The 14,404-nt window shown below is 44.4% G+C and overlaps 1 protein-coding gene across 11 annotated transcripts in view; it reads right to left on the reverse strand.

The window, feature by feature from the left end:
* Window positions 1–14,404, reverse strand: part of MCF2L2 (MCF.2 cell line derived transforming sequence-like 2) — a 218,911-nt gene that overhangs the window by 136,459 nt on the left and 68,048 nt on the right. For all 11 annotated transcript variants that reach the window (XM_079977629.1, XM_079977636.1, XM_079977635.1 and 8 more), the window contains exons 9-15: window positions 13,995–14,109; window positions 12,411–12,530; window positions 11,214–11,405; window positions 9,419–9,610; window positions 8,442–8,619; window positions 2,793–2,896; window positions 1,377–1,465 (exon numbers count right to left, since the gene is read on the reverse strand). In XM_079977629.1, coding sequence (XP_079833755.1) covers window positions 1,377–1,465; window positions 2,793–2,896; window positions 8,442–8,619; window positions 9,419–9,610; window positions 11,214–11,405; window positions 12,411–12,530; window positions 13,995–14,109 — 990 coding nt within the window. The remainder of the gene's footprint in view (window positions 1–1,376; window positions 1,466–2,792; window positions 2,897–8,441; window positions 8,620–9,418; window positions 9,611–11,213; window positions 11,406–12,410; window positions 12,531–13,994; window positions 14,110–14,404) is intronic.

Raw genomic sequence — 14,404 nt, forward strand, 5'->3', positions numbered from 1 at the left:
AGATCAGTCCTGCGGAGATCCCTCCGTGGGCTGAATCGCGTGCGTGCCCACGATTTTCAGCATCTGTGTCTGCACAGATGTGACTTCTGGCGCTGCGGAAGCGATTCCCTGCGCCGTGCCTGTTTAGTGCAGTGTGTGAGTGGTCAACTCGGTTCAGGGGCAGCTTGTGGGCCGGTCAAATGACCTCCGCGGGTCGCTTCTGGCCCATGGGCCTTAGGTTGCTGACCTCTGTTTTAAACCAGCATAAGCCCTGAAAAGGGATATGACAATGATGGGATCCTAAGGCCATTCAGCATAGTCACACAAGTTGGGAACACAGTTTAAGTTAAGCTGGTTTAAAAGCATAGAGTAACTCAATCTATTTAAATGCTTGCTTCCCCCCCGGCAGGTTCCAATCTTCCACTGAATTGTGCACATCCCTAAAGTTTTTACGTATCAGGATATACACTTTCCAGCAGACTGGAAAGTGTATATATCAAAACAATGTCTGGGCCCTTTCACTTGGTCCTGTTGCAGAAATGTGACCTTTAGTGAGAGATTATCTTACTTCCTGGTTTAGAAAATTGCACTCCAGAAAGATGGTGGGAGAAAGATCTGGTTTCCATCTCTGAAATGGAATTATCCATTAACCACCTTTACTGTGTAAGCTACCAGTCTGCTGTGCAAAGGCAAAGAGATGTTTTTTACTAATAACGTATAGAATTTACCAAATCTAGATGCGTTAAACTTCAAAATTAAACCTCTCCCACCCTTACTTGCATGCAAGAGGATTATCAGTTTTTGCAGTGTGCTTTGTGCAATACTAAATGTCACAAATACCAGAGAAACGTCATTTGAAAAACCATTTCATATTTGTTTCTGACAGATTTTATTATTTTAATATTTTCTTACATGCTAAGTAGAAGTGAAACTTAACTCTCCCAAGAGAGGATGAGGGAAGACATGAGCAAAAAACCACTATGCAGGAATTTGTTCAGGCTCATCTACGTAGCACTGAGCCATGGTTCACCATTACAAGCAAATGTAGCTAATGCATGCAGTCCATTTCATTTGCTCCTTTTACAGGTGCTTTCAACTCCCTGCCTTAGCTCTAGAGAACGGTGGACAGTGTTACCCTATTTTGAGCGCAGAAGCTTGTTATTCAAGGCATTAAGAAAGTTTGTGAATACTCATTAAAAGGTCGTAAATGTCTGCTGGCAGAGCAGGTCTAAGTTATAACTCACAGTCTGTTGCACTGTAAATCACCTGTTTGGGGGCCTTTGCAGAAAAGCAGCATATAAATGCAGTATATCAGCAAAACATGGGTTGCGATGCAAAAAACGTATTTTTTCTTTAAACCAGTTATTTCTTCTGGTAGAAATTGGTTTCATCCTTACCTCCTCCTGGTGGAAAGATTTTCTTCACTTTCACTCATCACTAAGACTCTGCTGGAACCTCCCTGACTTGCTTCATGCATTACTTCAATCTGGAAAATGAACACAAAGCAGAGATGTCTGACTAAAGGCTTCTTTTCATCTACAGTACATTGCTCTATATAATAACAGCCAAATAGTTGTCAGTAGTGGCTTGTTAGTGTGGTCTGTCTCCAAAACAGCCGGTATCTTGGAGACACACATGCTACAAAATTCCTGCTTAGTAGCATGTCCTATTTGTGATGTAGATCAATAAGAAGTCATATGTATGCTGATAATACACTTTAGTTGCTTTACGTACAATGATTTTCATGCTGAAGAATTCTAGTGGAAAAGATTTCTAATATCTGTAAGCTCATAGGAAGTTGTTTTATACGAAATCAGACTGTTGGGTTTCTGTTCTGACAACTCTCAACTTTGGGATCTCGAGCAGAGTCACCACCTGTTTCTTCATCCTTTCTGCACTAAATTGAGCCTGGTCTCCTGCATCCAAAGTGTTTTTTTCTATGGCTGAGCTATGGCCCCTTCCCTGTTACAGTTTTTATTATAGCCAAAAAGACGTGGTTGAACCCGTCACCATCCTCCCATAGGCTGCTAAATGACCCAATTCTAAGTGCTGAATAAATAATTCCGTGTTGTTTTTTTAACAGATCTTAGAAACTTTCTTCCTTGGACTTGGAATTTTAATTTCTACAGTTACTTGTTTTAGAGCTTTTCTTCATTTTCCACCTGGATTTAATTTATTTCTGTGGACTTCCTGCTTTCCAAGGCTTTGTTTCTTCACCTGTTCCTGCTCCCTTCCCATGTCCTATTTTGAGCCAGAGAGACTGTGTTTTTTGCTGCTGTTCCCTTGCCCCAAGCAGCTTGCAAACAAGCGAAGCAGACCACAGAAGCAGTGAGCGATTCCGCTCATCAGCTGTTGTACGGGGCAGAGCGGCAGCAGCAGGAGCGCCAAGCGCCATTTTAGGGCACTTGGGAGATGTTTTTAACGACCTTTTAGAATTGACCTTGTCAACTGAATTCCACTCGCAAAATCGCAACAGTCTGTGGAAGAAGCCACAGATAGGAAACATGTTGATTAGAACAATGAAGCTGATAAACAAAGCAACAGGAGACTCTCATAATTTATGGGTCTAAGTGTGATTGCCTCTTTGTTTACTGTGAGACAGTGATATTGAAAAATCGCCCCCTTAAATTAAAATCTTTTAATGCTCAGAATGGGGGCAAGGAGAGATGGAAGCGGCTTAGGACATTTTCAGAGTTTAAGACTCTGCCATGGATCTTTTTATCAAAAAGCTAGGCACTAAGCAAAAAATAGTGGTGGTAACTTGGTTTTTCTCGTTTGGAGGCTGTACCCAAAGTAGGAAACTACCTTCCTACCTTAATTCCACCTTTCATCTTCTTTACACTTTTCTTTTTCGACAAGTCTGCTTCAGAGATGGATTTGGGAGGACTAGAAATTTCTACTGATTTCCTGTTGGCAGCTGAAATAAGACAAAAAGCCCCACATAGTATCAGAAAATGCAGCACTACCAGAAAAGTGCCCCCCCCCCATGAAACCAAGACCATGAAGTGTTGGGTCACTTCAGAGCAGGGGTTTGTACTCTGCAGTCTGTGAACTTCATTTAGGTGGTCCGTGGCAGGGCAGGATTAAATATTACTATTGATTTTTAATTGCATTTAATTGCTGCTTTTATTTCTTACATTGTATTTTATATTGCCATTTGAACAGTCATTCATCCCAGCTGGTGAGAATGGAGCTTTTTAGAAGCTGCTGTAATTTTGGAACACATTAAATAAATATTCGTTCACCCATGTATGATCATTCAATCCAACCAAGTTATGAGACGTTCATTCTCATTAATGAGATGCAGGGAGGGTTGAAATTACCCACAGAGAAACAACATGGGAAATAACTGTTCTGCATGTGGATGAAACAACATAATTACTATGAGAGTAGAAAAATGAACCAGCTATTGTTATTCTTGAACAGACAAGGGGTGAGAGGACACAGCTATATAGTGTTTGGCTTGGATCTGATCCCATTTGCACACAAAACTGAGTTCATGTTCGCTCTTCCTTTCACTTGTCCCTTGAAAACAGGGAAGCCCTTAGGAATGGGTTATGGTGGAATACAGTGAAGGGGTCTGCAGATGGAGTTGGAAGAAACTGCCCTGCCTTAGAAGTGAAGGGTTTGATGAATGGAAGAGCAATTTAGAATGTTTAGGTCTTGCATTTTGAGCTCAAATGTGCAAACCTTTTATGGCAGCATAAAAGATGTTCATAGAAGGAATGAAGGAGAGAGAGAACAGGTCCTAGTTGCCTTTAATTAAAACCTCCTTCACAGCCAGTAATGCTGGTGAGAAAGAAACCAGTTTGCCTTCCTCAAGGTTGCCCATCAAAATAATATGAACATTTTGGTTTTTATATGGCGCCTTTCCCTTACTCAGATGCGTCCTTGCACCCTGCTACTGAGAGCACGCATGTGAATCACCCACCCTTCCATTCCAGTTTCCCCCTCCCTGTACCTGTGCCAACATGACAGCATGGAATATGTATTCTTTTATCTGAAACATCTTATTATTGCAGGAGGAGCTATCATGGTATCCTTCATATGTTGTACAACTACAATGTCCATCATCCCCAACCAGCATGATCAATGGGCAAAAGATGATGATAGGATCTGTAGTTCAACAACATCTCTGGGGGTTCCATGTTGGTTCCTCCTGGACTATGACCGTTGTGATGCATAGGTGGTTGTTGGCACCCACCTGTCTCAAGAGACAATGGAATGCGCCTCTGGGTGTGACGTCAAACCGCAAGCCTGGGCAGTGTGTATGGAGGTCCTTGGCTGCCCAGACAAGACTTGTCTCTTGGCCTTACTGCTGAGGTCCAAAGGAATGCAAAGCAATACATTTGGCACCAGCTTGGCTGCAGGAGTTGCCAGAATGAGGCGTACAAAGCTTTAACCAACCATCTTAAAGACTCCACTCTGGATTTGTGTAGGGTTTATTCCAGGCATAGGCAAACTCCAGCCCTCCAGATGTTTGGGACTACATTTCCTATCATCCCTGACCACTGGTCCTGTTAGCTAGGGATGATGGGAATTGTAGTCCCAAACATCTGGAGGGCCGGAGTTTGCTTATGCCTGGTTTATTGCTTAGTCTTTTCTTCTCCCGAAGTTATCCCACAAGCACTGTTAGAAACTGAGATATGAAAGCTAGAAGCTAAATGGCACCTTAAACCTAGGTTATGGGTGCAACAACAGAATGCCTAGGCACACTTTTTTATAACAAGAATACAAAGCTGAAAACGAATGAACTGCAGCTAAAATATTATGTTCATTTTTCACATGGTCTAGTCCTTTTCCTGCCCACCCCCCTAATATTCTTAAGAGGGCCTCTTCTCCAGTCTTCAGAGAGTAGCCAGAAGTGGGGAGGCAGAAAAAGGTCCTCCTTACCTTCCACTCTGCAGATTTAATCTGAAATCTTAGGTGCACTACTGCGCCCAGAGCGCAGAAACTGCTTCGCTAATGAAATTCCCTTTCACAAAATGCGCCTAGAACAATGGGAGTTTCAAACACTGCCCACAAGGCAGTGGAAAGGTAGCCACTGACCATCATGTGGACATGGTGTTGCACTTCTTAGGTCGGAGATTGGGTAGCTGTAACATTTGCTAGGTGATTACCAGGTGGATAAGCATGATTGCATAAGCAGCCTTCACCACCAACCTGGTACCTTCCAATGCTGGCTGGGGATGCTGGGACTCGTTAGCCAGAGCATCTGAAGGGCACCAGGTTGAAGAAGGCTGGCATAGTGAATCTCCAAATTTGCAGATGTTGAGATCATAAGAGAAGCCTGGTGGGTCAGGCCAAAGGCCCATCTAAGTGCAGCTCTCGGTTCTCACAGGGAATGCATATGAGAACCCCAGAACTTGCTGCCGGGAATAGGCAATAATAGGATGAGGACTCTTAATGAAACTGGCAGATCTGCACAGCTTAATGGAAAGTGATGGTGTCATGTGGTCAAGAACCAGACCCCCAAATCTTTATGGGTTCATATCTCATTGAGATCATCGCATGGCCGTAGGAAAGCTGCTCTTTCTCTCAGCATTAGCCTGCAATGAGTAAATGATCATACCAACCGCTTGTAAACATTTGAGGTAAGGTCTATGGAAATATGGGACATGGGTGGCGCTGTGGGTTAAACCACAGAGCCTAAGGCTCGCTGATCAGAAGGTCGGCGGTTCAAATCCCCACGACGGGGTGAGCTCCCCTTGCTCGGCCCCTGCTCTTGCCAACCTAGCAGTTCGAAAGCACACCAAAAAGTGCAAGTAGATAAATAGGTACCGCTCCGGCGGGAAGGTAAACGGCGTTTTTGTGTGCTGCTTTGGTTCGCCAGAAGTGGCTTAGTCATGCTGGCCACATGACGCAGAAGCTGTACGCCGGCTCCCTCGGCCAATAAAGCGAGATGAGTGCCGTAACCCCAGAGTCGGTCATGACTGGACCTAATGGTCAGGGGTACCTTTGCCTTTACCTTATGGAAATAAGGTTTGAACAGTAGTGCTTTGAAGCGGGCCAATCCCAGCGCACTAGCCATGTTCTGAGGGCTCAGTGAATCTCTGTTTTTACTGCTTAGACAGGAAAGGGGAGTTCGATTTCCAGGGTATTAGAGATCATTCACAGCCAGTAAGGAACATTCACATTATTTTGCCAGTGCCTGACAACCCCACCAAAACTCACAACACTGCAGCTGTATAGACTGTATTCTGTTAGGCACTTAGCATAATAATACCGTTGCCCATAGAAAATGCAGCCACTGTCTTATATTATTTTGATTGACGTATTTTATATATTGTACTTTTATTGTATATTTATTTTGGCAAATACATATTAATGCTGTTCAACCCTTTGGGAACCTCTGAGCTAAAAAGTTGTATATAAATAAACTATACCGTAATAGCTAATTCAGCTATTCCTGGAGTCAGGAATGATAGGGGCTTTGTTCTTTTTATTGATTTCAAGAGGAATCTCCAGTGAGGCCACTTATACTATAAAAGCATCCCTGAGTAAGAGGAAACCTTGGTGATCAGGGTTTCAATCTCCCGTCCTAACTTTGACATATGTTACAACTTCCCTATGCAGAGGGAGCCAAAAAAGAAAGAGAAGGTATTTCCCTCACTTCTGTTTTTAAAATAAACATTCAAGGTTGTAAGAAGCTAGTGGCTTCCCCAAGAGACAGCGATGGAATTCACATCTGCAGCATTTCCTGAGTCAGCTAATCTCCCCCTGGCTCTTTCTACTTTCATCTTTGCTCCAGACGCTTTTCATTAAGCGGTTTTCTTTCCTTTTTGCACACCACCAACAATGTTGGGGTGCCATGATGGATCCAACAGGCAGCCGGATATTTGGACATGGGATATGACTCGCTTCGGGTTTTATTATGCTTAGAAGGACTGGACGGACTCCAGCTGCGTTTCCCTTCAAAACGAAGCTGCTATGTCAGCTTCCGGGAGCCGATTGGTGCGGCTGAACTGCACAAATCTGTGGATATGGACTTGAGCACACATGAACAGTGTTTGTGGTGTGCTAAAGGAGTTGTGACATTGCTTCCACATGCATCGTAAATGTAGCTGAAGGGCAAACTGGGTGCGCAGAAGATGGCCTCAGCATATCGGTGCATGGATCCATTCTATCTAGACTCACACTCCCATCAACAAGATTGCTGCAGGTTATGCCAGCCCCTCCTTTATATTCCTTTCCCCAGCAGGCAAATACTTTTGTTCCAACAGGTCTTTGGCCACTAACTGGCTGTTCTGGCAGGGTTTCCTGAGGGGGGGGGTGCTATACTCCCCTTATGATTTTAAATGGCTTGATTGATTCTGCCTTTCTCCCGAGTGTAGGGACCCAGGGCGGCTCGCATCATAAATTAAAATGGACAGAGCCAAAGTACATACAGTGGTGCCTCGCAAGACGAAATTAATCCGTTCCGTGAGGCTCTTCGTATAGCGGTTTTTTCGTCTTGCGAAGCAAGCCCATTGACAACTTAGCGGATTAGCAGTTTAGCGGCTTTTAGCGATCAGCTGTTAAGCGGCTTATCAGCAGATCAGCTGATAAGCGGCTTAGCGGCTTAGGAAAAGGGGGGGGAAAGGGAAAAAACCCCGCAGGAACTCGCAAGACATTTTCGTCTTGCGAAGCAAGCCCATAGGGAAATTCGTTTTGCGAAGCGCCTCCAAAACGGAAAACCCTTTCGTCTAGCGGGTTTTCCGTCTTGCAAGGCGTTCGTCTTGCGGGGTACCACTGTACAACGAATATAAATGTGTAATGTGTACTTTGGTTCTGTCCATTTTAATTTATGCTGCGAGCAGCCTTGGGTCCTACACTCAGGAGAAAGGCGGAATCAATCACTTATAAATGCCAGCCCCCCAGAAGTGCAGGCATGTCTTCAAAGCCTTGGATTCAAAAGTAAGGGACAGAAGGCCCACTAAACATCCCATTCTGTACCATTCCCAATGTCTATTGTTATTAACATTATTAAAAGCAATTTTTATTGGTTTTAAGAAAATGCAAAGATTTGGGATAGTCGTACAATGTAGCTTACAAATCTTAATCAGGCATTTTGTTTAAAAAATGTGCAGTACAAAAATAAGCAACAAACAAAAGAGTGGTCAGGATCGGAGCGGGGGAAAGGGACTGTTCGGCGCATATTTAAACATTACTTAACAATGAACAGAAAATGGAAAGTCGTGTTTCGAGTTTACACATTGGTATAGAGAGACAGAGGGAGGATCATCATATGTATTTCATCAAACCAACCACAGACTTCTGAACGCTGGGTGCGGGTTCAAATGGTGCAAGTCATCCTTTACATACTCAACAAAACCATACCATCTTCCAAAGAATTGGTTTTTTTTGTTTGTTTCTCTTGCAACTCTTAATTCACAGGTAACTTTTTCCAACAGGGCTCTTTCCCACCCTTTGTCGTGCCATGCTAAGAGGGTAGCCCTGGCTAAATCTTTCCAGTGCCTTACCTAATGTGGCTGGCCGGATGCTTTTGGGCGACGCTCGCTTTGGTGACGACTCAGGATGTGGGGCAACGGGCTGCACTGGGCGGGTCTGCTTGGCTGCCAGCTTCTTCAGGCTCACTTGCCTCTTGTCAAACATTTCTTGCACATCTTCCAGCTTTTGGAGAACTCTTTGGGCATTGCTCTGGTGGAAGAAAGCAGGTGTAGAGTATTATTATGGGTTTGGCAGAGGGTGGTGTGTGTCAGTCTGGATGACCCCCTGAACCCCCTCCAGGCCTGCTTTGAAACTGTAAGACGAAACCAACCCAACCAGTTCCTTTGTTAAACTGATGGCTTTGGCTGGCCAGTTAAGTACTACTATTTACCATATGCACAGAGGTCCGCTCTGTTGCTATAGACACAAATGGATGAGCCTTTTCTCACCTCTCTAGGAGGAAGAACAATATGCCAAGGGGAATTGGGCATGTGGGAGTTGTGTGAGAGAGATGGATAGCTATTGGTCTTCTCTTTGCTAGACTTGCAGCTCCCCTGGAAAGCAAGCGGGGAAGAAGGATCTGTTGAGGTGTTAAGACTGTGAAGCCCTCCATCCTATGCTCAGGTTGCACAAGTTTGTAAATAATCCTAAAGGCTCCACAGTCTCCACTGACCTTCACTCCAAGGAAACCAAACCTGGATAAGCACTGGAACCCCTGCAGTCCCTTGCTGTTCCGACTTTCTTGCACCAGAGAGCTTTAACCCACTTTAATGGGGAAAACTTAAATTTCCAGAATGTGCTTGAATCCCTCTTGCAAAATACTGGCAGGCCGGAGGCAGCCTATGACTCCGAATGCCAGAATCACAAGGGGGGAAAGTGCTGTTGCCCTCACGACAAGCTTGCGGGCTTCCCAGAGGCATCTAGCTGGCCACTGTGGGAAACAGAATACTGGCCTAAGCAGGAAGGCCTTTGGACTGATCCAACAGCCAGGCTCTTCCAGTGCCCTTACCTTGATCTCTGGCGTCAGAATTGTATCAAACTGATTGTAGAACTCCTTTGCAGTCAACAGCTGGTGGTCCTTGGCGGTTTCCAGGAATCTCTCGATGTCACAAAGTGCTGTTTCAGCTCCCTCTTGCGACTGACACTTGTCTACAGCTTGGGAAGCTAAGAGGTAGATCCCAGCTTCACACCATTGGCTTGCCTTGAAAGGAGGAAAAAGTGTGCTGTTAAAAACGTCTAATGTTAAGGAGTCTTCAGTCTTTCTAGTCTGGGCAAAGAGCAGCCCAGTGAAAAATGTGGAGAGGGCTCTTGTACCTTTAATAAGTGCATACCTTCAATGCAACTATTAAATGTGCAGGAGCTTTGTCCTCTTTTCTCCCTGGCTACCCCACATGAGCAGCGGCACTTTGGGGGAAGGGCAGGGAGGCAATCCAACACCATTGCTGTGTTGCAGATTCCACACATTATTCCTCAGAAGGACCTACGTGTTGGGCCAACTCACTGGTTCTACACAATGGCTGCATACACACCATACATTTAAAGCACTGCTCCCCAAAGACTCATGGGAACTGTAGTTTACTCATCACAGAGCTACAATTCTCAGCACCCTCAACAAATTACAATTCCCTGGATACTTTTTTGGGGGGAAGGGAGTGCTTTAAATGTACTGTGTGTACACAACCAGTGACCCTTGGTATAAAAAATAAAAATCAAGAGTACATGCAGTGCTTTTTTTCCCAGCTGGAACTCACCAAAACTCAGTTCTGGCACCACTCAGATGGGTGCCATTCCCATTATAAGAGAACAAGAGAGGCGTTCAAGGTGAGTTCCGCCACCTCTTTTTCTAGAAAAAGAGCACTGAGAATAAGTTTCCCATAATAATGGTGGAGTGGGGCGGGTAGGCATGGAAACAAAATGTTTGGTGGGCCTGAGGCTTCATTGAGAAGTGCAATGGGTGTGATAGGCGATGGACACTGTGGTGATCACACAGGGTCCCTGGACGTTTAACGGTCTATTGATCCCTGTGCCACCACTGTGCTCACTTCCCCGCTGCCACCAACCAGTTACTCTCTGGTAAAACACTGAGTCCAGGCAGTTGTTAAAAGTGAATAAAAAAAAAAGTTTATTTTAGAAACATTAACAAGTTTATGGTTTCTCCGATAATATTCCTGTCAATACCTTTTCTTTACTGGCCTATACCTTCCTAATACCTTCTGACTGATTATCTCAACTGTTTGACTGACTCCTCTTAACAAATTCTCTCACTCTCTCACACCAGACTAGCCCAACCCACAGACTTATCTGTCTTCTCCACTCTAACTCCCCCCACCAAAAAAAAAACCCCTCTGTGCTTAAACCTTATACACAGTTAACTGCCCCCTGGGTTCCCATTGGTTAATCATTTTACAATTAGTTAACCCTTTCCCTATGAACCCAGTATGATGTCACACACCTAGGAGGGAAAACGCCACAGGCACCGATCCTTTCCCCCACTCAAAGTACACCTGCATAATATGACGCCTGCACTTCATATTTCAAAAACTCCCAGCCAGAATGCTAAAGTACAGAGAAGCCTTCAACAGGAAGCCACTGATTTCACAAAGAAATGGTTCTTTCCCAGGGAAGCTGTGAAACACGCTGGTTTCCCATAGTGGGTTTGTGTTTCCTTTTGTGTGGCTGCCTCTTTGGTGTGCATCACTTGCCTGTTTCATGCTGCCATCAGGTTAATCTGTTCATCTTCAGTTAAATACCATGAAAAATCAACCCATTCCCTCCCTTGTGTCTGCTAGTTCCACACTTCTTACCTTATCTAATTGTTTGTGCAATTCCAGCGACTTCCCTAAAATATCGTATTTTTTCTTGGTCTCGTTGGCAAAATCATCGCAGATGCGCCTGAGTTCAACACACTTTGGTCTAATAGAGTCAATTGCATAATGGTTGTTTTGGATCAGCTGGTCTCCGTGGAGCGCTAAGGACTGGGCTTTTTCCAATGGCTCCTGTGAAAAGAAAAATGTAACATGAAAAGCATTTTTAAAGGTTTAAGATATTATGATATAAGGTTCAGGTGAAGCGGACACATAGGCAGTAGTCCAAGTGGGAGATAACCACTCTGGCGAGACAGTCTGCAGGCAGGTAGGGTCTTAGCCTGCATACCAGATGGAGCTGGTAGACAGCTGCCCTGGACACAGAATTAGCCTGTGCCTCCATGGACAGCTGTGAGTCCAAAATGACTCCCAGGCTGTGCACCTGGTCCTTCAGGGGCACAGCTACCCTATTCAGGACCAGGGTGTCCTCCACACCTGCCCACCTCCTGTCCCCCAAAGCCAGGACTTCTGTCTTGACAGGATTCAACCTCAATCTGTTAGCTGCTGTCCATCCTCCAACCGCCTCCAGGCGAGCAACTCTCAGTGATAACAACAGAAGAAGGGCCATCTAGTCTTGCACCCTGTTCTCATTGTGACCAACTAGATGCTTGCGGGAAACCCTCAAGCAGGACCCATGCACAAGAGCACTCTCGTCGCTTCCTGTGGCTTCCAGAAGCTGGTATTCAGAAGCATTGCTGCCTCCAGTTGTGGAGGCACAGCCAAGCCATCATGACTCGCAGCCATCAACAGTCCTCTCCTCCATGAATGATGAAGAAGGCCTCTTTGTCCGTGCTCCCCCTGCTGGCGTATGGGCTCTTGGCAGGTGCCCAACTTTTCCAGCTCTTGATGCTGGTCCTGCAACTAAGTATTATAGCTGCATTTCTTCGCCAGCAGCCTTTGCTGCCCTGTCTCTTCCTCTCACACCTCCCCTCTGTAGTTTCTGACTGTAAGTGCTTTGTGCCAGGGGCCTATCCTTTTTTTTTCTTTTTCGCTTGAGAAACTCTGCAATGTGCCCCGTACTTTTACAACGCTAAAGTAAACAAACAGTTTCTGATATCCGTGATACCTCGCTCTTATAAGGTCTGTAGCTTGCTTGGCTTTTATAAGGTCTATAAAACAAAATTAAAGGAGGCAAACCTGTCCTCTCTCTTCTAATTGCTTCCGCTCCTTCAGAATGTTCTCCACGCGGGAGACACTGTCTCCAATATCTGTGAGCCCTGCCTGCACTTCCATCAGGTTGTCCAGGGCCAGTTTGACCTATAGAAGAATATTTGCAAAACAAAAAACAAAGATGGAACAAATTAAGAAGCTTCCTGGCTGTTACCCGGTCATAATCAAGGCCATTTAGAAATGGCCATAGGAATAGGACACTTCTTCTGCTGATCGTTTATTATGTATTTGCCTGTTCCTTCAATTTCCATACCGCAAATTGCACAAACCTATCTATGTGATGTATAAAATAAACATTTTAAAGCAATACAAACCGTTTCTACCCCGCATTTTAGGATGGATGTATATAGGATCATCATATGGTATGTGCAATCATCATCTGAGACCCTTCTTTATGAGGTCTGGGATGTGTGTGGCAACTGTAGGGCCTTCTCTGTGGTGGCTCCCCATTTGTGGAATGCTTTCCCCAGGGAGGCTCACCTGGCGCCTTCATTACATATCATTAGGTGCCAGGCGAAAACATTCCTCTATAAACAGGCCTTTGGCTGATTAAACAATCTAAGACCTTTTAAACTGGAGGGGGGTATTACTGTTTTGTTTGTTATTATGTTATGTATTTTTGTGTTTTTATACTGTAAATCATGCTGTGATCCTCAGATGAAAGGTGGTATATAAATTTAATAACTAAAAATAAAATAAAATATATACCCTTGGAAGGTGGCTTTCCTGTACAATAACCATATACTCTCGCAAAGAGCCATGTTATGGGCTCAATTAACAAATATAAATCACAGTTGTGATAAAACAGAATTCCAAATTATTAAAAAAGCATCTGGGTATGCTAAAACAGCACCATTAAACATAACATCAAAATATTAACAGCTAGGCAGGTATTTGAGAAAACAGAGCTCTACATTTATTTTTATTTATTTCACAAAATTTATATACCACTTGGTTGTAGAAAACCTCAAAGCAGTTTACAAATTTCTCCAAATGCAGAGTAAATCCAGGCCTGCTGCTGAGACAGCTGACTGCATCAGAGATAAACTATCTGGGTCACTGCCTATGCATTATGCCTCCACAGTGTAATGTGAATTGTTTGACATATGTCCCATGGGGTCATGGGTTCGAGCCCCTGCATTGCATTGGGTTGGACTAGATGACACTTGTGGCCCCTTCCAACTCTATAATCCCATGATTCCATGTGTCTTTGTCTGTGAATTTCATACAAGGCACATATTAACTGGAACCAAGACTCACCACACAACAATATGCTAAACCTGACTGGTGAACCCACTGCTTGGGCCAACAACAAATGTTTAGGAAAATTTTCTTTCAGCTCAAGGGACTCTGAATACACCTTCCTTTCCAAAGAGCTGTCCAAACTCCGTTATGAACGTTATGTATAGCACTTGTAAGGAGGCTGCATTTTTATACCTTATTATGGTAATATTTAATGCTTATCACCCTCAACAGATATTTCACTAGGAGGGGGGAAAGGGGGGGAGGGGGAGCCATTCTAAAAATTGTGCGGGATAAATAAAAAAATACCTCTCTGAAATCCTGCTCAAAGTGTCGGAGCTGCAAGCACTGTTCAAGTTTTAGGTGGTGTTTGGACCAGAACTGATCAAAGGCTCTCTCTGTTTCGTCCAGCTGAGCTAGCAACCTGTTGAGGCAATTAGAGAACGGCATTTGATTTGGGTAGGCAAATGCTTCCCTCGAATTCAGAGCAATGAGATCAAGTAGAACCAGACGAGGGAGGAGCAGTAGCTCAGAGGTTGGACATCTGCTTTGCACGCAGAAGTTTCCAGGTTCAATCTTCAGCAATACAGTGGTGCCCCGCAAGACGAACGCCTCGCAAGACGGAAAACCCGCTAGACGAAAGGGTTTTCCGTTTTGGAGGCGCTTCGCAAAACGAATTTCCCTATGGGCTTGCTAAGCAAGACGAAAATGTCTTGCGA

The sequence above is a fragment of the Podarcis cretensis genome (assembly GCF_951804945.1).
Source record: "Podarcis cretensis genome assembly, chromosome: 5".
In the NCBI taxonomy this organism is placed as follows: domain Eukaryota; kingdom Metazoa; phylum Chordata; class Lepidosauria; order Squamata; family Lacertidae; genus Podarcis; species Podarcis cretensis.